A 24,307-nucleotide genomic window follows, 5' to 3' on the forward strand; every position below is an offset into this window, starting at 1 on the left:
GTTCCTAAGGTGGATAGTCCTGAAATATGCAGGTGAAGTGGGGTTTTAATTTAGTGTAATTTAGAGCATTAAAATTCTCTAAAAGCACAATTTATGCAACTGAACATGCTTCTTGAATTACTAGCAACAATCATTAATGTGACTTCCAATTCTAAACTATCATAATTACAAAAACAAAACTTCATATTTTTCATTTAAACACAACTGCAAGAATTAGATACTCAATTAGTCTGACCTTTACACAAAATAAAAGCTCTACAAAAAACTAATATACCATTTATTGTTTTTTCTCTTCAGTAGCAAAAGTGTAAACCAACTGTTTCTTGCAATGACTGTCATTATTCTTATTAAGGTACTATTATTCTTAAAACATTTTCTTTTAAAGTAACAAGAAAGCATCAGAAAAAGTACTTCTACCTAGAGCTAGTGAAAAAAAAAACAAAAATCAACAAGAAACAAGTTCTAGAAAATATGCTAATAATAATAATAATGCCTGTTGACAAGAGATATGTTTAACGAGGTAATTAAATAAAAATTTTGATCTTACAATCATCACTACAGCATAAGACCACTAACAAATTACTCTTTTTTTAATACCTACCTTTGTCTGGGAACTATAAAGAGTGCCCGTACCAGCTTCTTCCTATTTGCTTTGGTGTTCATGTTCATGCAAAAATCCATTGCTGCCTATGGGAGAAAAAGCAAATTTTTTTCTTTGAAAAAAATTTTGATTTAGCTACTTAAAGCAGAAATCCTTGATGCTACAATGGATTTCTACTTGTTCTTAAACATTTCAAAATGGTTTTAAAACACTAGTATTGTAAGCATATCCTAAACCATAAGACCTCGAGACTTAAAACTCTTCTCTCCTTAGATATCTGAAAATATGTATTTCATACGTTTTAATTGCAACCTAGTTTTAGAAACAGAGCTTTGATGGGGTAGCTTGAAGAACATGAGATGTTTGACAAATAATTATATGAAATGTATAATCAATGCTTTTGACTTCATTAAAGTAAATCAATGTTAATATCAAGAAAGTTTTCTGACAGAATTAGAAAGTAGCAAGAATAGTTACCAGGAGCCAAAAAAATTAATAATGCTAATAATGATAATTCAATAAAGGTGAACTAGGTATGAGAGACAGGCAGAGATTATTCCCAGGAACATAGGAGTAAGTGCCTCAACACTGACTGAAAGGGTTCAGTGTTGACAGTCAGATTCGGTAACCTAAACTAAAGAAATCAAATAACAGAACTATCATAAATACCCACAACTCTTATTTAGTACAGCAGTCCACTACTCTATATCTTAATAAATATGTGCTCAATATTTCATCAATATGTCTAACATCAAATATAAGTGTAAAAGAAAAGCTAGGAGAGAAGTACATTCTGGGAAACAACTAGGAAACAAAAATGAGTAAATGACATTTTTAAAATACAGGCATGTATTTTTTTTAATGTTAAAAAGATTTTCAGTATATTTGGTTTCAGAAAATAACAAGTTTTACTTAAAAAGTTTTATTTAATTTTATTTAAATAACAAGTTTTACTTAAAAAGAAATAAACTATTATCGAATATTCTCTTGAGTTTCTCAAATACTTTCCCCTTCTATAGGTTCACGTGATTATTATTTTATCATCACTCTCAAACTTTAGGCAGATTTGAGATCAGATGCAAATTAGATTCGCAGATTCTCCTGAATCTCCTGATGCGCTAAAACACCTACTGTTTGGTTAAAACTTGATGAAATAAATGACACAAATTTCAAACCCAGAAAACTAGATCACATTGAAAGTGTTCATAAAGATTGAAACTTTGCATCAGTATTAGTCAAGAGATTAATGTGAGTGTCACTAAAGTTGGTGCACAACACCCCACTGCTAAACTTGACTGGATTTCAATACATCTATTAGTCAAGAGAGTAAAATCAATTTAAATATTTTTCTGCTTGTAAAGGAAATATAATAAATGTTACTGAAGTTTACATTTTATAACATTAAGGCTTATTATGGATAATTACAATAACGAAGAGAAAAACAAAATACGCTAAAGTTCCTTCAAGCAATTCACCCACATGAAACACTGAAAAATTCTGGACCTAGTAATATAAGTCCCAAAGGTCATCTACTCAGAAAATTGGTTAACACTGGAAAACTTCACACACACACATACACTCCAAAAACAAAAGTACCTCTCAAATCAACATTTTGAAAAACATTAAGATAAAATTTTAATGGCTAAAAATGGCCTATTTCAATATAATTAGGAAAAACAAAAAATAAAAAGTACTTGAATAACTATTTTCAAACATCATTCTTTAAAATACAAATGTACTTTGCATAATCTATTTAAATAAATTTTGTAAAAATAGAGGTCAATAAAGTTTTACTACCATAATAATCAAAGGGTACTTTGATTATTATTAAATTTGATTATTATTAAAAAAAGAAAAAAAAACTATAATGTTCAAAATTCCCCACAGATTAGGAGTTCATAGAGCATATCAATGCCTTGTACACACAGCAGGGGTTCAATAAATATGCAGAATAAATAAATAAAAGACTGCATGACTGGGAAAATTGCCAGAATAAACCTCAGGAAATTAAAAAAGAAAATAAACTTCACATGCATCTAAATTCTTAAATTTAACAAGTCTTGGCCTATGGGAAAAATGAAAGCAAAGGAGTCACTGTGGTGTTGTCTGTCCGCCTCGGTTCAACTGTTGCTTGACAACTCAATAAGCAGTTTTTTAAAACTTGTTTCAAAATGTTTAAAAAGTTGTTTCAAAGGGTTAAAAAATTTTAGGTAAATGAAAGACAGTTCAATAATCATTTTTTACTTTACTAAGTAAGAGTAAATTCTTCTGACCTTCATACGCTTGCAGAAAAATAGCATTATGATAAATGACATTGGGTTATATACTGTCCCATAACAACTGAATTCAAAGAATCTTAGATTTTTCTATTTCACAGATTCTTTTCCCTCTTAAGCCATTTGGACCTTTGCCAACATAAAAGAAATTCCTTTCATGAGGAAACTGACTCCCAGAGGAACTTATTGGGTTCCAACAGGGAAGGGTGTCCCCTTATTTTTCATCTGACTCTTAGAAAGCTAACTCAGAATTTAATATATGGTCATTACTGGCACAGCTTTTAATACTCAGCTGAGCACTAAAGGATACTTTCCAATAAAAATTCATAACAATGTTGTTACTAATATACAAAACTGATGAGACCCTTCCCACCTTTCATTATAGTACTCAAAATGGGGTGTGGAGGAGGAGCAGCATTGCCAAAGTTCTGTTCTTTCATCCTCCGTTTATAACCAATAAATACATAAAAATTTAGCAGGCGAAAGATTCACTCATATACCAAACTTAGAAAAATAACCAATTGTTCAAGAGGTTGTTTCTGCCGTACTATATAGAATAAAGAAAAGAGACTATCTCTTAAGAAAACCAAAATCTGTAATTACTCTTTCTGAAAACTATAAATTGATGTAATCACTGCAAGAAGTAAGCCGATTTGGAATTAGACTTTCAAGGCTGTTTGATTACATGAATAGTTACTGAAATAACTCTATATTATTTGAAGAGCTAAACAAGCCTAAAGTCAAAAAATAACCTCAGGGACTCTCCAAACGTTATGGGAAAAAAAAGATAAAAGATTACATTACACTTGAGAAAAATATGGCCTAAATCAACAATTTTTAAACTTTGGGTCTTAAGAGCTTTATATGCTCTTAAAAATTATTAAGGACCTGAAAGAACTTCAGTTATGTGGATCACATTTACTGGTACTTACTCTATTAGAAATTAAAACAGAAATTTTAAACATACTAATTCACTTAAAAATACCAATAAACCTATAACTTATTAACATTTTTTGGAAATAACTATTTTTCAAAATGAAAAACATTGACAGAAGAGTGGCACTCTTTTAGAAGATAGTTGGATTCTCATATCTACTTATGCATTCAATCTGCTGTGATATGTTGTGTTGGATGAGGTATATGAAGAAAATCCAGCTTGACACATACATATAGCTGGATAAAAGAAATGCATTTTATATTCTTTTCAAGATTTATAGATATTTTTTGATACTACCCCAAAACTTGACAAGTGGTAGTTAAAGGGTTAGGTGAAATGTGGAATATGAAACTATATCAATCAACTTTTCATGCTGTTAGATTAAAATCTATCTTGCACTTTGAGTGGATTTTTAACACCCAAGCAAGACTTTAACACTGTGTACCGGGTCCCTTAGAACAACGGTTCACTGAGCTAAGCAGATTTTCCAAACACATATTTTCAAATTACATTACTTAATATGACCACCGATCCCATCATCAAAGTCTCGTCAATAAAGTTTCTTCAGAAAAGAACTGTGAAGCTATCAGGCTTATGGTGGTAGACATAAGTTCTCCAAAATTCTAATATTTGTTGAAAACTCAAATTTGTTCATTGGCAATAAATATTTTGCTGTTTACTTTGAAGTGAGACATTCACCTTGTTCACGGTAGAAAAATGTCTCCCAAATACCCAAGTTTGTATAACCACAGTTTGTCCATCAGTTCTTTCAAGTAAAAATAGTGTTCTATGAAAAAAGCAACTAGTTCAGCTTGTAACTCAAACACAAAGGGTTTTTCTAAAGAAGCCTTGAGACAGCAGAAGTGCTTCACATGTCTTTCCATTTCATCAGATTAAAAAGATATGCACTCAAAGGTTGAAATGAAATAAAATGACTAATTTTTACAGAGTCATCAAGAAGATTCTTAAATGAAAGTGGCATTGTTCTTTTCATTGCACATGCATGGCAGCGAAGACTATAAGGGCTATTAGTAGTGTGCTTGATTTGTAAAATTTATAGCAGCTTTACCCATATCGCTTTGTAGATGTCAAAAAACAGTGAAAAAAGAGAAAAAAACTTTAATGTTAGTAGGAAAAGTTTTGTCCTTATAGGCTCCCTTGAAAGTGCCCTAGAAGACACCAGAAATCTACAGAGCATACTGTTAAGAATTTATGATGTTTTCCAAACTGTGATGTCCCTATGTGAAGGGAAGAGGTGTCAAGACAACAGGATTCTAGAGACAGTTTTACTGCCCCCACCCCCAAGAATCTACAAATTGGCTCTAATTTTATGTGTTAATTGTGGATTCCCATGTAAGATTTCATTTGAAGAAATGGTTCATTCTATGGCTAAAACAGTCCAAAAACCACAGACATTCCTAATTAGAGATAACCTACAAGGCCTGTATGCTTGAGTAAAGTTATACAGAGACAATTATACCTTGTCTATCAGATCTCGGTTGACACAGTTGGGCAATTGCTGGAGGAAAGCATCTACTATGAGCTTGAGATGAGATCCAGTACTGGCTTCTTCATCCTCTTGTTCTAACATAAAATTAGTATTTAAATAGGTTAAAAATATACAGACAATATAAGAATAAATACATCCACTTCTAGTTAGTTGAGAAACATTATCTAGAACACTTACTCATAAAAAAGGAATCATTTTTTGAGATATTACCCTAGTAAGTTTGGGTATCTATAGAATCACAATGCAAGACACTATTATCTTTCAGATATCAACTATAAGAGGGGAAACTTTTGCATTAAACACAAAATCTTAATCATAAATTGCATGTAGCATTATAGTAAATCTGTTTTTATCTGCCGAGCATCCCTTCCCACAATTCTTCGATTAACAGCACTCTCACTGCTTGCCTCTGAAGGCAATCCATGGGATTCTGCAGAGAAGGGTGCTGCCAGGTCACAGAACACCACCATTCCCCTTGGCCACAGGTAAGCATGACAAGGAGACCAGCCAAGTCCTTCCATGACACTTATATACAGCAGAGAGAATCTCTCTTTCATTTGATATCACTAGCTGGTATGATCTGAGCCTGGGGCAGCCCCAAGCCACGCCCACCCTCCCCTCATGACATGGAGAAAGAGAACCTGCAGCAGGAAACAATGAAACCAATAGATAGAAGGGCAATACTGATAAAAGGTATCCTTCTAAATAAAGAATCCTAACTAATAAAACAAAATAATTTTTATTATATACAAAACACTACTCAATTATAATATCATAGATAAAATGGTATACTAGTTGTCTTTTATCTCAACCATTTTTGAATCACTTTCAAAAATATTTATGTTAAGACTGTAAAGATTATATTATAGAATTAAAATAAATTGAGAGTAATGCTAGGAAATAGACAAGTATAAGAAATATCTATTAAGATATTTAAAGTTGAGATGAACACTAAAACTTACACTCACATTAATATGGGACATGCAATGTTTCTGTTTTAAATTCCAAAAAAGTGATTCTTAGAAACAAAAGGAAAATAAGAAATAAAGAGAAAGATCTATATTCTTAGGCTAGAGCTATGAACAGAAAAACCAATAAAAAATGAAAATTTGGGGCAAAACAGTGCTCACCTTGCTCGTCAAGAAGTTTCTTTGTAAGATCTTCAGCTTCATCTGCACCCTCTAACTCCAAGGCATCATGTGCTTGATTTGTAAAATTTATAGCAGCTTTACCCATATCGCTTTGTAGATGTCAAAAAACAGTGAAAAAAGAGAAAAAAACTTTAATGTTAGTAGGAAAAGTTTTGTCCTTATAGGCTCCCTTGAAAGTGCCCTAGAAGACACCAGAAATCTACAGAGCATACTGTTAAGAATTTATGATGTTTTCCAAACTGTGATGTCCCTATGTGAAGGGAAGAGGTGTCAAGACAACAGGATTCTAGAGACAGTTTTACTGCCCCCACCCCCAAGAATCTACAAATTGGCTCTAATTTTATGTGTTAATTGTGGATTCCCATGTAAGATTTCATTTGAAGAAATGGTTCATTCTATGGCTAAAACAGTCCAAAAACCACAGACATTCCTAATTAGAGATAACCTACAAGGCCTGTATGCTTGAGTAAAGTTATACAGAGACAATTATACCTTGTCTATCAGATCTCGGTTGACACAGTTGGGCAATTGCTGGAGGAAAGCATCTACTATGAGCTTGAGATGAGATCCAGTACTGGCTTCTTCATCCTCTTGTTCTAACATAAAATTAGTATTTAAATAGGTTAAAAATATACAGACAATATAAGAATAAATACATCCACTTCTAGTTAGTTGAGAAACATTATCTAGAACACTTACTCATAAAAAAGGAATCATTTTTTGAGATATTACCCTAGTAAGTTTGGGTATCTATAGAATCACAATGCAAGACACTATTATCTTTCAGATATCAACTATAAGAGGGGAAACTTTTGCATTAAACACAAAATCTTAATCATAAATTGCATGTAGCATTATAGTAAATCTGTTTTTATCTGCCGAGCATCCCTTCCCACAATTCTTCGATTAACAGCACTCTCACTGCTTGCCTCTGAAGGCAATCCATGGGATTCTGCAGAGAAGGGTGCTGCCAGGTCACAGAACATCACCATTCCCCTTGGCCACAGGTAAGCATGACAAGGAGACCAGCCAAGTCCTTCCATGACACTTATATACAGCAGAGAGAATCTCTCTTTCATTTGATATCACTAGCTGGTATGATCTGAGCCTGGGGCAGCCCCAAGCCACGCCCACCCTCCCCTCATGACATGGAGAAAGAGAACCTGCAGCAGGAAACAATGAAACCAATAGATAGAAGGGCAATACTGATAAAAGGTATCCTTCTAAATAAAGAATCCTAACTAATAAAACAAAATAATTTTTATTATATACAAAACACTACTCAATTATAATATCATAGATAAAATGGTATACTAGTTGTCTTTTATCTCAACCATTTTTGAATCACTTTCAAAAATATTTATGTTAAGACTGTAAAGATTATATCATAGAATTAAAATAAATTGAGAGTAATGCTAGGAAATAGACAAGTATAAGAAATATCTATTAAGATATTTAAAGTTGAGATGAACACTAAAACTTACACTCACATTAATATGGGACATGCAATGTTTCTGTTTTAAATTCCAAAAAAGTGATTCTTAGAAACAAAAGGAAAATAAGAAATAAAGAGAAAGATCTATATTCTTAGGCTAGAGCTATGAACAGAAAAACCAATAAAAAATGAAAATTTGGGGCAAAACAGTGCTCACCTTGCTCGTCAAGAAGTTTCTTTGTAAGATCTTCAGCTTCATCTGCACCCTCTAACTCCAAGGCATCATCATTAATTTCTAGGTTTTCCAATTCAAGTTCCAAATCGTCGGGATTTGATACCTCCTTATTATCCTTAGGGTCTTTTGCCTCTGCTTGAAAACAAGCAAAAAGTATCTCTGAATTAAAAGTCATATTGAAACCTTGCCTCAAAAATTAGGTAAAGATTCATAAAATGTGCGTCATCTGTCTTAGAAATTACATATTTTTCTGGTAACATTTGAGTATAAATTCAATATATTCAGATTTTATAAAACACATTACGCTCACTGAGAACCAAGACCATAACTTCTTTGATTCTGTATGCCATCTGTTCACTGAAGGAATGAATGGATGGATGGGTAGGTGGATGGATGGATGAAGACATATAAGGCACGAGGATCTGTGGTAAAGGTGAGGAGAAATAAAGATAATATGGACTCGGATTGAGAAGGGTCTCAAACTCCAAGATAAGGAGTTCAGACTTTCTCTGTTACACAGTATGACCTTTGCTAGGTCCTGTGGAGAAAAACATTTAAATGTGATGTGACATGAAGAATAACTTACCAATAAGACACAAGATAAATAAGAAAGATAGGAAAGACTAGATGTAGAAAGACCAATTAGGAAAACATCCTTATTATTTAGATGTCAGGGGTTAGAGGAAACAAAACAATGCAACAAAACAAAATAGCCAAGAACTGGTAAAAGGCTAAATGAGGATAAAAAAGAAAAAAGAACTGAACCTGATTCAACAAGATTGGTATAATGCTGATAATTATTGCTGGGTGGCAGGTAATTATCAATTCACTATACTAGCCTCACTTTTAGGTTTGAAAATTTTCATAAGTAAAAAACAAAAAATTCTGAGTTCAAGAATTTATGCTTAAAAGAGTGAAGTTACGATATAAATGACTGAAATTATTACATTTCTCAGGCTCATCTTCTCATACAGTCTGCTAATCTCATTATTTTTGCACTGAAAGAAATGTTTTACTGATATTTGATACCATACCATATTTGGGAGAATCAAAACTCTAGTATGGATTGGTTTTGCTGCTTCTACATGGAGAAAGACTACTATTTTCTCATTCATTCTTTCTTTCAACTAACATAAATTCTCACTACATGCTAAGTACTGTTCTGAGCACCAAGGATACAACTTTGACTGTACCAGACAGAAACTCTGCCCATATGGCGCATATTCATCCTCCAATGTTTCCTGATGTCTGGTTATCAAAAACCAACATTTACTGATTAGCTATTATGTATTCATATCTAAGCTAAGCTATTGAACATTCAGAAAAAAGCTTAAAATGTGATCCTTGCTTCTCAAGAAATGTACAGTATATCTGAAGATATTAAATTAATATGCACTTGGGAATCAAATGGGGTATGGCGAAGAGAGGGCTGCAAGCAGAAAAACAGAACAATGTATTAAGGTCATGAGGCAAGAAGACTGGCGTTGCAGAGACTAAAAAGGAGGAAAAAGTCTGAAAAGGAGAAAAAAGGAAGGGTAATGTGGGAACAGATACAGGTGGAGAGGAAGACCTGAACCAAACCACATTGGGTCCTCAAGGCAATGTTAACAAGTTTACCTTATTTTCCAAATAAATGTAAAGCCATTAAAAAGCATCAGATTAGTTAAGAGAGTAAAATTAATTTTTCAGAATGTATATGAAGAACAAGAGAAATTACAGGGCAACCAGTTAGAAGGTATCATATGGTAGCCCAGGTTAAGAGATGATGGCAGCTTAGATCAGAATGGCAGCAGTAATGATAAAGCAAATATGAGATACTTTTAAGAGGTTAGCTTACTAGACTTGATTACTAAAATATCTATACTTTCTTCTTCCATTGAAACACTGACATGTAAAAGAGCAAATGAAACTAGAAGCCCAAGACAAAGAGAAAGAAAAATCAAGAGGGTTTAGTACTTTAGAAACCATGGGGAGGAAATTCTCTAAGAAGTAGTAAACTGTTAAATGGCTTGAGAGATCAAATGAAACAAAGACTGGAAATTGCCCTCAAGATACAGCAACATGAAGGTAACTGGCAATTTTTAGCAAAAAGTTTCAGAGTTGAGGTGCGGTTGGAGCAAAACGAGTGGACTGAAGAATGAGGTAGTAAAAATGAGAAGAGTTCCGAGTATAGTTAATTCTTTAAAGAGGACTGCTTAAAAAAGGGGACAGCAGCTAGAAAAAAATGGGAGGCCCAAGGGGTTTCAAAGTACTTACGATTTGTTTTAATGTTTTGTTTTTTAAAGATGAGAAAATGTTTGTATACTGAAGTCAGGATCCAGCAGAGACAGAGACAGAGACAGACAGACAGACACTAAAAATAAAGATGTTCAGGAGAAACAGGAAGACAAGATTCAGAATAAGATGTCCGGACTGACCTTTGACAAAGGTATAAAAGTCTACCATATCACCCAGGGAAGAAACATTCTATAAGCACTAAGGCAAGTAGATTTATAAATAAGAAGGGGCGCATTGTTGGGGGAGTTCTGTCTGATGGCTTCCACCTTCTCAATTAAGTACTGTATCAGACATAATCTTGTACTAAGGAGGGAAGCAGAATAAAAACTGGAGAAAGAATTAAAATGTATTATGGAGCATAGGAGAGTGAGTTAACAGAAATTCTGTCACGTTTCTATACAGGGTTAGGGGCCTGTTTAAGGTTGGTGATCGCAAATTTATAAAGTTATCAAAACCTATCTAACTGATCATTTCTAAGAAAGCTCAATGGTCTGTATCAGAAACAAATATGGTAGATGACTGAGTTCATCCAGGGTTGAATTTGACAAGCAGATATGAATGAAAAGAGAAAGAATGTTCAAGAGAGAGATGTTAAAAATGTACTATGCTAGAAAGAAATCTAGAAAAAGAGGGCCCAGTCCCACATCTCTTGTCAAAATCCAAGCCAAGCTTCAAAGTCTATCACAAAAGTCCACCCATTTCTTCTATAGGGTTTTAGCTGATCTCCGAACACGTGAACTGCCTCCACTGTCTTAACTGCCATAGTGCTTTGTACTTTTATGTATAGCCCCAATCCTATTCCAACTTCAAATTATTATTCTTTTGAGTCCCTGGCTGCTCCTCAGTAATGTGATTATAAGTGCACAAATAGCATGCTCATATCTGTCTCTCCTATGGCCCTCAGTATATTGTCTCACAAGAGAGGTGGAGACTCTAAACCTACTTCCTGAAAGAGAAACAAATATTAGAACACTTTAAGTAAGTCAAACTTGCATGATGATAGGGAAAAACCTAGACACAGCAGAAATCGTACAACTTTTTCGAATCCTTAAAATTGTAAGAAATATTGAGGTGTTTTAAGAGCTAGTCATCACTGGGGCTTCGACAGTTATCTATGAGAAATGCCTTTTTAAAAATTTTAACTGACAAAACTGGGTGGCAGGTATCTCAAATGAGTATTTATATATATTATTCCCTATACTTTTTTGAAACACTTGAAATATTTCAATAATCTTAAAATATAAAGTAAAATTTACCTTAAAGTAAAAATATCTTTGAGATCAACCAAGAGGTTTTAATATTTTCAAAGTACCATAAAGGCCTCATGTAAGGTTCTCTCACCATAAGACGATCCCACTACTTTTTTCACAAAAACAGCATAATTTTAAGGCTTGGTGTATTTTAACCAAACCTTAAAGAGGAATTACTCTTGAAGAGGAATGTTAAAAAAAAAAGTTTTACTATTCTTCTAATTAGTATCCTAACAAGCACCAACAAGCACCCTAACAAGCACTAACAAGCACCCTATTCAAAATACACACACACACACACACATATATATATATATATACACACACACACACACTCATATATTTAAAACATACATATTTTAAAAAGGACAATACTTTTTAAAAATTTTAAGTTAACTTTTGTGATTCAATGATAATGATGTGTCAATGTGAGTTCATTGAATGTAACAAATGTACCACGTGGTGGGGGATGGTGATAATGGGGGAGGTTGTGCCTATGTGAGGGGCTGGGAATATACAGAACTCTGGACTTTCCACTCAATTTTGCTGTGAAGGTAAAACTATTTTAAAAAATGAAGTCTATGTTAAAAGAAAAACCACTTTTGTGCATCAAAGCATATTATCGAGAAAGTAAAAAGACAATCTTTAGAACGAGAGAAAATAGTTGTAAAACATACATCTGATTAGGGTTTGGTATCCAGAATATATATTAAAAAATTCTTACAATAAAGAAAACTCAATTAAAAAATGGATGAAGGACTTAAACAGACATTTCCATAAAGCAGATGAAAAAATGTTCAACACCACTAGTCATTAGGAAAGTGTAATTAACTGAAACCATTCACGAGAATGGCTATAACCAAAAAGAATACCAGATGATAACAAGTGTTAGTGAAGATGGGAGAAACCAGAAACCCTGTACATTGTTGGTGAGAATGTATAACAGTTCAGTCACTGTGGAAAACAGTTTGGCAGTTTCTCAAAAAGTTAAAGAATTATTACATGACCCCATAGTTCTACTCCTAGGTGTATGCTCAACAAATTGAAAACAGGGACTCGAACGAGTGCACATCCACAGCAGCACTCTTCACAAGTCAAACTGTGGAAACAGCCCAAAAGTCCACCAATGGGTGAACAGATAAACAAACTGGTATACACACACAATGAAATATAATTCAGCCATTAAAAGGATTGGAGAATTTATAAATGCATAATGTGGATATACCTCCTAAGTGAAAACAAACATAGTTATATAGAATACTCAAAACAGATAAATCCAAAGACAAAGAATGCAGATTGGTAAAGGCCAGGTGCTAGTGGAAGGTTGGAATAAGGAGAAACTGCTTAATAGGTAATGGAGTGATGGAATGTTTTGGAAATACATGTTATAATATTTACACATCAAAGGCAGAGTATACTATGACCTCATTTTAGTATAAGGCACAAAGATTACTAACCTTAACCTGAAAAGCAATATTACACAGTGATTAAGAGCACAGTCATTAGTTAATAGGGCTTAAATTTTCGATCTATCACTTTCTAGCTGTGTAAGTTATTTAATCTTATGTAGTTACTCAACCTCTTTGTGCCACAGTTTCTTCATCTGAAAAACAGGGTTATTATGAGGACTGAATTCTTATGTATCTAATAATGTCTGGCACAAAGTGACTGTTAAATAAAAATTATTAGCTATTATTTTTTAAATGGGTTCCCTAACACATACATGAAAATACTAAAATAACTTTTAAAAAAATCATTTGCTAGTGCTCCAAATCCTTGTCACCATGCCCTTCCATCTTTATGGTTTGGCAGAATTCCCTTTAGAAGACATGGTGTGACAGCACTCAGGACCTTCTACCCTATTAATGATCTCTCTAAAGTAGTTCTTCCTCACAAAGAGTTAGGGATATCTAGCCTAGAAAGAGCATTACACGTAAACAGCACTATAGAATTAACATTTGCCCTAACAATCCAAATGGGGGAAATTCAGATCTTACCAAGATCTCACATGAATTCATTATATTATAAATAACATTTTCAAGTTATTTCACATTAACTTTCGCACTGTTTAAAATACGTCAGTTATCAACCTTTCATATTCCATTCCATATTATTCTGTCATTCATTTAATCTAATGACTCAAAGTTCATATTACAAAACTATTAACTAAAATATTTTTTACAAATAATATTTTGAAAATAATTTTTATAGCATTAATGAAAAATTTATCCTCTAGAATTTACCTTTGGAATCATCTTTGTTGGACTCTTTATTCTGACAACTTTTTTCATTATCTTTAAACAAGATGGCTGGAACAAAAGCTTTCAGATCAATGAGGTTCTCATAAAAATTCCGAGCATCTTCATCTTCCCATATACCACCTTCCAAATCATATTCTCCAGGTTTACCAGGTGTAAATATATCAATTCCAGGCCCATGCTCTACAACAAAATAAATCACAGCGAAATAAAATCATTTTAAGTTTAGCATATTAAACATGACAAGATACTTTATATTTTCAATGAATCTTTAGTGTTTCAATTAACAGAAGCTTCTTCAATCAACAAGCACTCTGAACTGTTTACATAACATCTTCAGCATCAAATCACAAACTGTTTTAGGTAAAGCTCTAAACCAAGACAGACCAGAGAATGGCATAGGATAAAGATGCTTTTCTCTTCAATGTTTTAAGCAATTAAGATGAAAAAAAGTAATCATTTGATATATTAGGCCTATCTTCATGAAATGTAAAACCAAAATAAGAAATATATAAGCCTGGCCATTCCTAAAACATCCAGCTGAAGAGTACTACCTGCTCCATTAAGCTTTTTTTTCTTTTGATGACTCTCAACCCTGTATACCATTTACATCACAAGTAGACCATAAACCTAATTAAGAAGTAAACCGCCTCTTGGTATAATCCTTGGTGTAAGGCAGATTGCCATAAATGGTCAACTAATAAAATAACTGGAAAAAAAAAACAAAGAAAAATATAGATATTTCAGTAAAAGGTGGAAACCCATGTATAAATTTACATATACACACACAAGTCTACCTTTACATACAACTATAGACTCTTAAATTCAGAACATTTAAAGTAATTAATTTCCTACTTCACAATCATGAGACCATTCATGAATTTATCTATTCAAACTAAATTTCTCTCCAAAACTAGAATTGTAAATAGAAGAATGATCGTGCATATTAAAAATAAAATTGAGAAAAATTAATTACCTATTAAAAGTCATTTAGGAAAAACAAGAATTAACAGCAAAAACAACAAAATGCTGGCTCCCTAATTCATTACTTATATGTCTTAGAACAAATATATTTAAATGTAGGACACTAACCCTGTATACTGTAAGGAAAAAGTGATAGATTTACAACTTCTGTTTAAGGAAAAACATAAAAGCAAAGGACAAACTAAAAGACAATACTGGCAATATTTACACAAAGAAATTAATATCTATAATATAAAGAACTCCTACAAATAATGACCAAAATCCCAGCAGAAAAATAAAGCCTCTGAACAGATGAGTAAAAGAGCTTATGAAAAGATCCTTAACCTCAGAATTAATTGGGATGTTAAATGAAACAAACTTTTATCACTTTGACCTATTAGATTATTTTTCAAGGACTGATATCAAAAAATGTTGACAATACAGTAGGGAAGTAAGCACTCTCATATCTTAACTGAAGCACAAACTGATATAGCATTGGTGGAGTGTAATTTGTCAGTACTTATCAATATTTAAAATAAACATAACCTTTGGTAGTGCAAGATCCCTTTGAGAACTCCATACCTCAGAAATAACGGGGAACATGAGCTAAGATTTACCAAGATGTCCACTGTGGACAGTTTGTAACAGCAAAACTGGAAGGAGTCTAAAGATCAGTGAGATAAGGGATATATATCAGACATTAAGAGAAATGAAGTATATCTACCTGAACTGACTCAGAAGGCTCTCACAAATATATTATTGAAAGAAAACAGTAAGTCATGCAAAATAACATCCTACATAATTAACAATAAAGCTATATATAAATATCTAATTATATATTTTGCATATAATTTTGTATGAAAAAAGTCTGAACAGATTCATATCAAATTGTTAACCATGATTATCTTGCAAAATAGAATGGATATGACAGGAGAAATTTCTATTCTATAATATCCATGATATTTCACAAATCTGAAAAATACCGTATTTGCATAGTATTTTAAATTGTAAAAAAAAAGTTAACTTCTGAGGAACAAAAAATGCTACCAAGTCAAAAAGCAATCAACAATTGGGAGAAAATAACTGCAATGCATATAAAAAAGAGTAATTTCCTTAACATACAAAGTGCTTTTATAATTCAATTTAAAAATTAAATAAATATTTAATTTTAGAAAAAAGAAGGGGTAAAAGAGTCAAGCCACTATGTTACAGGGAAAAAGTATACTTGAATCCTTTATCCCTTTTTCTAAAATAAAATATTTATCTTTTAAAAAATATATACATATACATACAAGTATATACAAGTATGTGTGTATATATGTATATTTATAAATAATACAGCCAATAAACTTAAAGATGCTCAATCTGAGAATGTAGAAATCAAGTACTGCAATATGGTAAGGGTATAAGGAAAATACTCATTCTCATATACTTAGTGTTATGTAAATTTCTTTGGCATTATATATTGAAAATTAAAATGTATATAACTTTTTAACCCAGGAATTCTACTTCTAGGAATTTACCTCTGAAATATTAGTATGCATACAAAAAATCTTAGGTACAGAGATTTTATTATAGCATTGACTGTCATACTTAAAAACTAGAAATAACTTAAATGTCAAAAGGAAAGGTAAATTAGCACAGTTATACAATAGATCACTATGCAACAATTTAAAAGAATTCGATGGCACAATATGAATTGATATGAAAAGACAACTAAGATAGATGGTTAATTATAAAAGCAGTTGCCGAATAGTATATATGATACAATCTCATTTCTGAGAAGTAAAAAAAGATATTCTGATCACTGAAGTTAGGCCTCTTCAGGTCAACATGAAATACTCGTGACCTAAAACAACCAAAAGACCACGCAAACAATATAATACAACACAATGGTTTTCAAACACTAGACGTCAGATAGCACAGGAAAGTGATTCCTGAGAGAGAAGAAACTGAACCCTAGAATTAACAGCTCTAGTTTACTACATGGTAAGATTTTCCAGGTCATAGCCGAGAAAGGGAGATGCCAGGCAGACCTCAGCACTCTCCATGAGTTGAGGACGACCGAGTTGAGGCCTGGCAAGACTCTAGCCCAGGTGGCTAGATTTTGCAAGACAAGAGTACCTTAGAGGAGAAAGCAGCACAAAGGTCTACAGACGGTACCCCTTGAATGTTTGGCTGAACACTGATCAGCCCCAATGTGTGAAGAACTAAGTGAATTGGGAAAATAATTCATAAATTTTCTAATTCATGAGAAATCAGGTAGAGTACAGAAGAATATTAGCCCCAGAATAAAAGCTGCACTGATCCCAACTAACAAAGCAAGTCTTGAAAGAATGAAACTGTTTCCAAGTAACTTAACTCTGTCCCAGAACAAAGCTCAATGTTATTTCTAGGAATAATAAAATATCCAGCATATGTTCAATAAAATATAATCAGGCATGCAAAAAACTAGAAGAATTACCAGAGATGTAGAGCTCAATCAATTAAAAGCAATGCAGAAATGATATAAATTATAAAATTAGAAGACAAGGACATTAAAAGTTATTATGACTGTATTTCATATTCTTAAGAAACTAGAAGATAGACTGAGCATGTTCAAGACCATGGAAAATATAACCAGCTTCTAGAGATAAAAACTCCATCTGTACATGAAATTAACAGTGTTAGTCACTGTCAAAGGACAAATTAGTGAATTTGAAGACACAGCAATAGAAACTATCTAATAAGAAACAGTGAAAATATAAAAAGGACAACTCAAACCACCTAACATAGTTGCAACTGAATCCTCATTGGAGAGAGGAGAGGAACAGAAAATATATTTGAAGAAATGAGTCAAATTTTCCAAATTTGATAAAAATTATAAACCCACAGATGCAAGAAGTCCAATAACCCCCAAGCACAAGAAACATAAAGACAACTAAATCAAATCACATCATAATTAAATTGCTTAAAATCAGTGATAATGAAGATATTTTAAAGCGACCAGAGAATAATACACATTATGTAATGAACAAAGATAAGAATAATAGGTTTCTCACTGGAAGCAATCCAAGATAGAAGACACAAAGCAACATCTTTAAAGTACTGAAAGAAAAATAAAATCTCACCTTAAAATGCTACATCTGGTGAAAATATGTTTTAAAAATGTTGACAGAATTTTGTCAAGATCTATTATCACTGGAAAATCCTAAAAATACTTGCAAAGTCATTTAACATTTTTAAAAAACTAGCTTAAGTTTCAGTAGAAAAAAACAAGTAAATCAATACTAAAGGATGCTAAACACTATGGAAAGACTGATTCTTAAGTATAATAAATATAATGAGAAAATTCTGAGAATCCAGCCAGATTCAATCAAAACACAAATTTTATGGTGGAACTTTTTAAAAAATTAGAACATCTGAAGCTCACTAATCAGGAGATAAAAGAATTAGTAGAAATTATGTACATTACTGCATAATATTCACAGTATACAATAAGCATTTCTAATTAAGGACATAAAATATGAAGTGTATGATAGATATTTTTAACTGAGAATGTAAAATACAAAGCACTTCTTATATTACAAAAGGATACTTTACAAATGCAAGCAGGGGCCCTTTCATCTTGCATGTATTTGGTGACTGTAACATCACAGACTCAAGCACATGTGATTTGGACCCACACAATGAACAGCAGTGGTAAACCACTACTGCATTTTCGTTTCTCTCTCTCTTTTTTTAATCGTTGCTTTTACCTTGAAAACCCTATAATGAGACAGTCCAAAATGAAATATGAGACAGTGCTGAAAGATGAGACTCCCACTCAGTTACTGAGGAAGAGCAGAGAATGAGTACCAATAGCACTGTTGCTAACGACGCAACTAGGTCAAAACAGAAAGGATATTTAGCAGTGAATATGCACAAAGGCAAAAGGAAACTACAGTGCTGTACAACACATACATGATACCGAAGATGCGTGAACCAAGGTAAACTGGAAATTTACCTTGAAACCAAAAAAGGAAATATTATTAGGGAAGAATGTGAAAAGACAATGCCGGAAATAAAAAGGAAAGAAAACTTGGGATGGATGATGGAAGAAACACTAAAAATTGTTAGAAATAGGAAAGAGACAAAAATAAAAGGTGACAAAAGCAGGGTTAGAATCCCGAACGCAGATTCTCAACAATTGTTACACAGAGATGAAGGGAACTATTATAAGAGTCAATGTAAGGAAATAGAAGAGAACAATGATAAAAGAAAAACAAAAGATTTTTTATCAGAAAATTAAAATAAAAGAAATTCAACCTAGGTTAGGAATGCTAAATGACAAACAATGAAGCACATTATCTGACCAGGTAAAAATAAAGGGAGGGTGGACAGAGAATACTAAAAATCTAAACAGAAGAGACAAAAGGATGATGAAGACTGCTATGAGGAAGAATCTGTAATTCTAGAAAGCAAAGTGAAAGCTGCCCTGAAAGGACTGAGAATACATTACTAGAGGCAAATGAGATAAAGACAGAATGATTTCAAGCCACAGAGACTTAAGCTGTCAAAATTCTAACAAGAATATGTTAACAAATATGGAAAACAAAACAATGGCCTTCCCCTACGGACTATATACGGACTAGAGGGCTAAACACATTCAACATGCATTCCAGTTGTCAAGAAAGGCTATGCCAAGGAGTGCAGTAATGATAAGACCATTGCTCTAATTTCCCACACAAGCGATGCACAAGGTGATACAACAAAGGCTTCTACCTTACGTGGAACAAGAAATGCTCGATGTTCAAGATGGATTCGGAAAAGGAAGAGGCACTCAAGATCTAATTGCGAGCATTCACTGGACAATGGAGTGCTCCAAAGAATTTTGGAAGAAAGTTAGTCTATGTTTTATAAACTACAATAAAGCCTTTGACTGTGTGGATCATGAAAAGTTATGGGTTGCTCTGAAAGAAACAGGCATGTACTTTATTGTCCTAATGTGGAACTTGTGTTGTGGACAGGCAGACACTGTTAGGACAGAATATGGGGGCATTTTTTTTCTTCCTTCTTTGTTTAATTTAATTACAGAACATATATGAAAAACGGCTAGATTCAGAAGAAGGAGTGAAAATTAGTGGAATAAATAGCTATAACTTCAGATATGCAGATGACACCATCTTATTGGCAGAAAGAAATGATTTGAAATGATTTCTGATGAAAGTGGAAAAAGAAAGTGCAAAGCAGGACTGCATTTGAACATCAAGAAAACAAACATCATGATTACAAAAGAAATACACAATTTTAATGTAGACAACAAAGACATTGAAATTGTTAAAGATTTTGCTCAGTCATCAATTCAAATGGAGACTGCAGCCAAGAAATCAAGAGAAGGATGAGACTCAGAAGGGCAGCAATGGAAGAATCAGGAAAGATCACCCAGGGCAAAGGCATTTCATTAGAGAGCAAGGTTAAGATGATCCACACCCTCATATTCCCAATTATTATGTACAGATGAGAAAGTCAGTGAAGAAGCTGATAGGAAAAAACTGATTTATCTGAAATATGGTGGTGGAGGAGAGTTTTACAGATACCCTGGACTGCCAGAAAAATGAACAGTGGGGTTCTTCTAGAGCAAGTTAAGCCTGAAATATCTCTGGAAGCAAAAATGACAAAATAGAAGCTGCCTTATTTTGGGTACATCATGAGAAGGCAGGGTCCTTTGGAAAAGACAAGGGTGTTGGGAAAAACAGAAGGCAGCAGAAAAAGAGGAAGACCAAATTATGAGACAGATTGATTCCATAAAAACAGCAGTAGGCATGAGTCTACAGGAGCTGAGCAGGGCAGGTGAGGAGAGGACACTGTGAACATCCCTCATTTAGAGTCACCAGGAGTCAGAGCTGGCTAAACAGCACATATAACACACATACTACACACTTTACAAATACTTCGCTATTAAGATTCTTAAGTAAACAGAACTGCCAGATAGTTTTAAAGATTAATAATTTATTAACACTTATCTACCTGACATAAATATAATTATTTTATTAAGTAGTTGGTATGACAAGTTAGCAAAATATATTAGGAACCCTACCAACTTAAGGACAATCAAAATGGAAGTTTAAAACACCTTTGAAATAATATGGAAAATAATTCATCTCACAAAATGATAATTTATCTCATAAAACTGCAGGGTAAGCTTTACTTCTAAATAATAACAAGACAATATATAAAACAAATAGATTAAAAATAAGAATATAGAAATATTAGAATCTCAAAGGTCCAATCCTCTTTATCACCTGAGAAATAAAGTGAATCTTTCCATAACTCCAAGTACGACTTAAGAAGGCCCACTGAATATAATCCAAGGATATCTGTTACAAAAGAACCCTAAGGAACTCATCATATCTAAGTTATTATTCTCTATATTCAAAATCCTTTCCATTAGGAGGAACATTTTAAGTAGTTTTTCAAGGGTCTTAGTAGGTCTTAACACTATTTCATTTTCAAAAATGTAAAGGCATTTAAAAAACTTAAATTTTTAATACACATCTGACAAGACTAAAGATAAGTGATAGTACTAACTAGAAAACCACAGTGTTTGTTTTTAAGGATATCTTACCTTCTGGTGTTGGTTTGTCTTGAGGAAGATCTGGCATATTTTCATCCAAAAGGTCCGCTAAGGATTGAGAATTTGCCAGCAGCTTCTGATAAGACATGGCAAATTCCTCATACTGTTTATGTCTATCTTCACTTAGCTCCCCTTTAGAATGTAGAATACGCCTATAAACAAATGAGGTAATCTGATAATCTTATCGAAAAAGATGTGATCACGTGTTCTTACACTAGGAACTTCAATAAAATTTGATTTTATCACACAAGCTTATTGGCACAATCTTCAATAACTTAATTTTTGTTAACATTTTCAAGATGTAACTGAAAATTAAAATTTGTATAATCAACTTCACCTAAACAATTACATTTTAACATTGGTTCCTCAAAGAATAGAGTATGATTAACAATTATGCCTACAGAAATATAAAATTTAACAATATGCCACTAAATAAAAATTATTTAGGCTTTTGTTACAGCCATGTTCCCCTCACACATTTAACCAAAAATACTTATATACCTAGACAAGTTAGTTTTTAAAAACAGGTTATAGAAAAAAACAGGTTATAGAAATAAGTATTTTTAAACTTTCACAATGATTTGAATTGAGATTATCTGCTGAAAAAGCTCTTATCTTCCATATAACCAATTCTCAATTTACTGTGCAAGTACTGGTTATTTATCCATTTAACAAATATTAACTGAGCAACCCACTTAATTAAGGCCAGGCTGTCTTTGGAAGCAGAAGACGCAACTTCTCTTCCACTCTGCAAACAGTTCACTAATAAGCCACTCATAACAAGAAATGTAAAACTACTGAAAATTCTCAAAATGTATAAAGTCAAGTAAAATTCTTACTATATTAGTATAGATGGTAGAGGATCAATAACTGGATCCAATTTTTCTATAATTAAATATTTATGTAGTAGTATAACATTTGAAATTGATAAATCTTAATGCAAATACAATTCAGGTTTCAAAAAGTTAATTATAAATTGTAAATTAAATCATTTTCAAAAGTAGTATGTAAAAGTTCTTTTATTCCTTGTCATTTGAGTTTTCTTAGGAACAAGGAAGAAAATGAATTACAAGGTTTTGTGTGCATGTGTGTGTGAAATGTTATCTTCTTCTAAGTTATAGAAAATAAAGTGGAAAAATCATGCCTACACTTATTCATCCCTGCTTATCTGCAGTAATTTCCAGACTTTCCCATCTTACTACATTCCTGCCTACATAAACTTTTGTTTAAATGTAATATTCCCAATAACATTTTCTATTTTAGGAATATCAGTTATCATTAAAAGCACAAGATTAATCAATATATAGATTAGTTACTATTTACTAACTCCATTTTTTTTTTTTTCCAAAATCTGGCCTATTAGGACCTAAAATGAGAAACTCTCTCTCTCTCGTTTTCTTGATTTCAATATACATTAGACCACCACATCATTCCACAGATTAGTGAAATGGCAAAACAGCTTAACCATAATAATCCAGGCTAAAAAGCATGTCTCTAAAAACTCTAAAAACACTTCAATGGAGAACAGTTTTTCTCTGCTTTTACAGGCAAAAAAAGAGGTTATTTTATCAGTAAATTTTAAAAATTAAAAAAACCCAAAGCATTTAAAAATATTCGACCTATAAAAGAAATGACTAACAGTACTTTGAATGAGCTTGTTAGAACTTTCCATTAGAATGTCATTTTTGAAGTTAAAAAAAGCCATTAAATTAAATGATTTGAACAAATACTACTCAAAAGTAGGCTACTCTAAAATGCTCTCCAATGTATTATTAGGAAAAGTTTTAATCAATAGAAAGTTTATCCTGAAGCAAATTACATTAAAAGGGATAATAACAGTTCTAAAGGACTTCTAATGATAATTAAGATGCAAAATTATTTCGGTACTTGAAAAGAAAATGAAAATATCTCAAAATAACAACCTGGAACATTATTTCTCTAACAAGTTCTGACATTCTGGTCATCTGAAGAACATACATCCACTTTTAGGTTATACTATATTCATTAAAGACATAGTATTTAATCAGTGGCAAGGCACTATTTTATTAGAAAGAAAACGAACACTCCTTTTCCAGTATCAACCTCACTTTCAAATATTTGCCTGGGACTTTGCAATAGGTCAACTAAAAATGATTTAATTTTATGATAGCTCTCTGTATGCATTCCAGTTCCTTTCCAATACTCCTGGAACAAATTTAAAATTCTGAAGCTTTAGAGATACTCTTCACCCTCTCCCAAATCTCAACTTTGTGGTCAAATTTTTTTAACAGTCCCTAACTACATACTTTATACATGTTTAGGTTACTATCTAGTGAAAACACTCTGCAGGGAAAAATAGCTTAGCTTTTGGTTGGTTTGTTTCTTTCTTGTATCTTATAGTAAAAGCACCTGGTAAGAGGTACAGGATACCAATGAAATGAATGACATTAGAAGAGTTCTGTTATACACAAAATTTACATAGTTATATCCACTTTCTTTGACCATTTAATATACATTTACTAAACATCTGACACAGTATGCAGTAAGACTATAAACTTCAAGCAAAGAATTAACTCATCATGGGTGCCTGACCTAGTTCAAAACTCCTAGAATCATTTTGAGGTTGTAAGGAAATAAAATGAAACATTTTTCAATGACTTGCTATACATGTTAGTTTTTTATAAGTTTATGAAGCCCATAGGCAAAACTTTTCAGTTTGATTAAATTTTTTAGAATATCTGCATGAGGGTACTAAACATTACACAGCACAATTGACCAGAGCACCTCTTCTGTACATCAGTATAAATCTCACCAAAATTTCATATGTGAACTCCATGGGA

General features: G+C 32.6%; 1 protein-coding gene across 5 annotated transcripts in view; it reads right to left on the reverse strand.

Annotated features, from left to right (window-relative positions):
* The window catches only part of UPF2 (UPF2, regulator of nonsense mediated mRNA decay), a 94,202-nt gene that overhangs the window by 55,155 nt on the left and 14,740 nt on the right, over positions 1-24,307 (reverse strand). For 2 of the 5 annotated variants that reach the window (XM_025043414.1, XM_025043416.1), the window contains exons 4-8: positions 21,480-21,640; positions 13,916-14,113; positions 8,128-8,280; positions 6,968-7,071; positions 602-687 (exon numbers count right to left, since the gene is read on the reverse strand). In XM_025043414.1, coding sequence (XP_024899182.1) covers positions 602-687; positions 6,968-7,071; positions 8,128-8,280; positions 13,916-14,113; positions 21,480-21,640 — 702 coding nt within the window. Of the gene's footprint in view, positions 1-601; positions 688-5,294; positions 5,399-6,454; positions 6,524-6,967; positions 7,072-8,127; positions 8,281-13,915; positions 14,114-21,479; positions 21,641-24,307 lie in introns of all 5 variants that reach the window. The other 3 variants (XM_015585614.2, XM_015585613.2, XM_025043417.1) reach the window with 3 other exon arrangements.

Source organism: Pteropus alecto, unplaced genomic scaffold, assembly GCF_000325575.1.
Source record: "Pteropus alecto unplaced genomic scaffold, ASM32557v1 scaffold11, whole genome shotgun sequence".
In the NCBI taxonomy this organism is placed as follows: domain Eukaryota; kingdom Metazoa; phylum Chordata; class Mammalia; order Chiroptera; family Pteropodidae; genus Pteropus; species Pteropus alecto.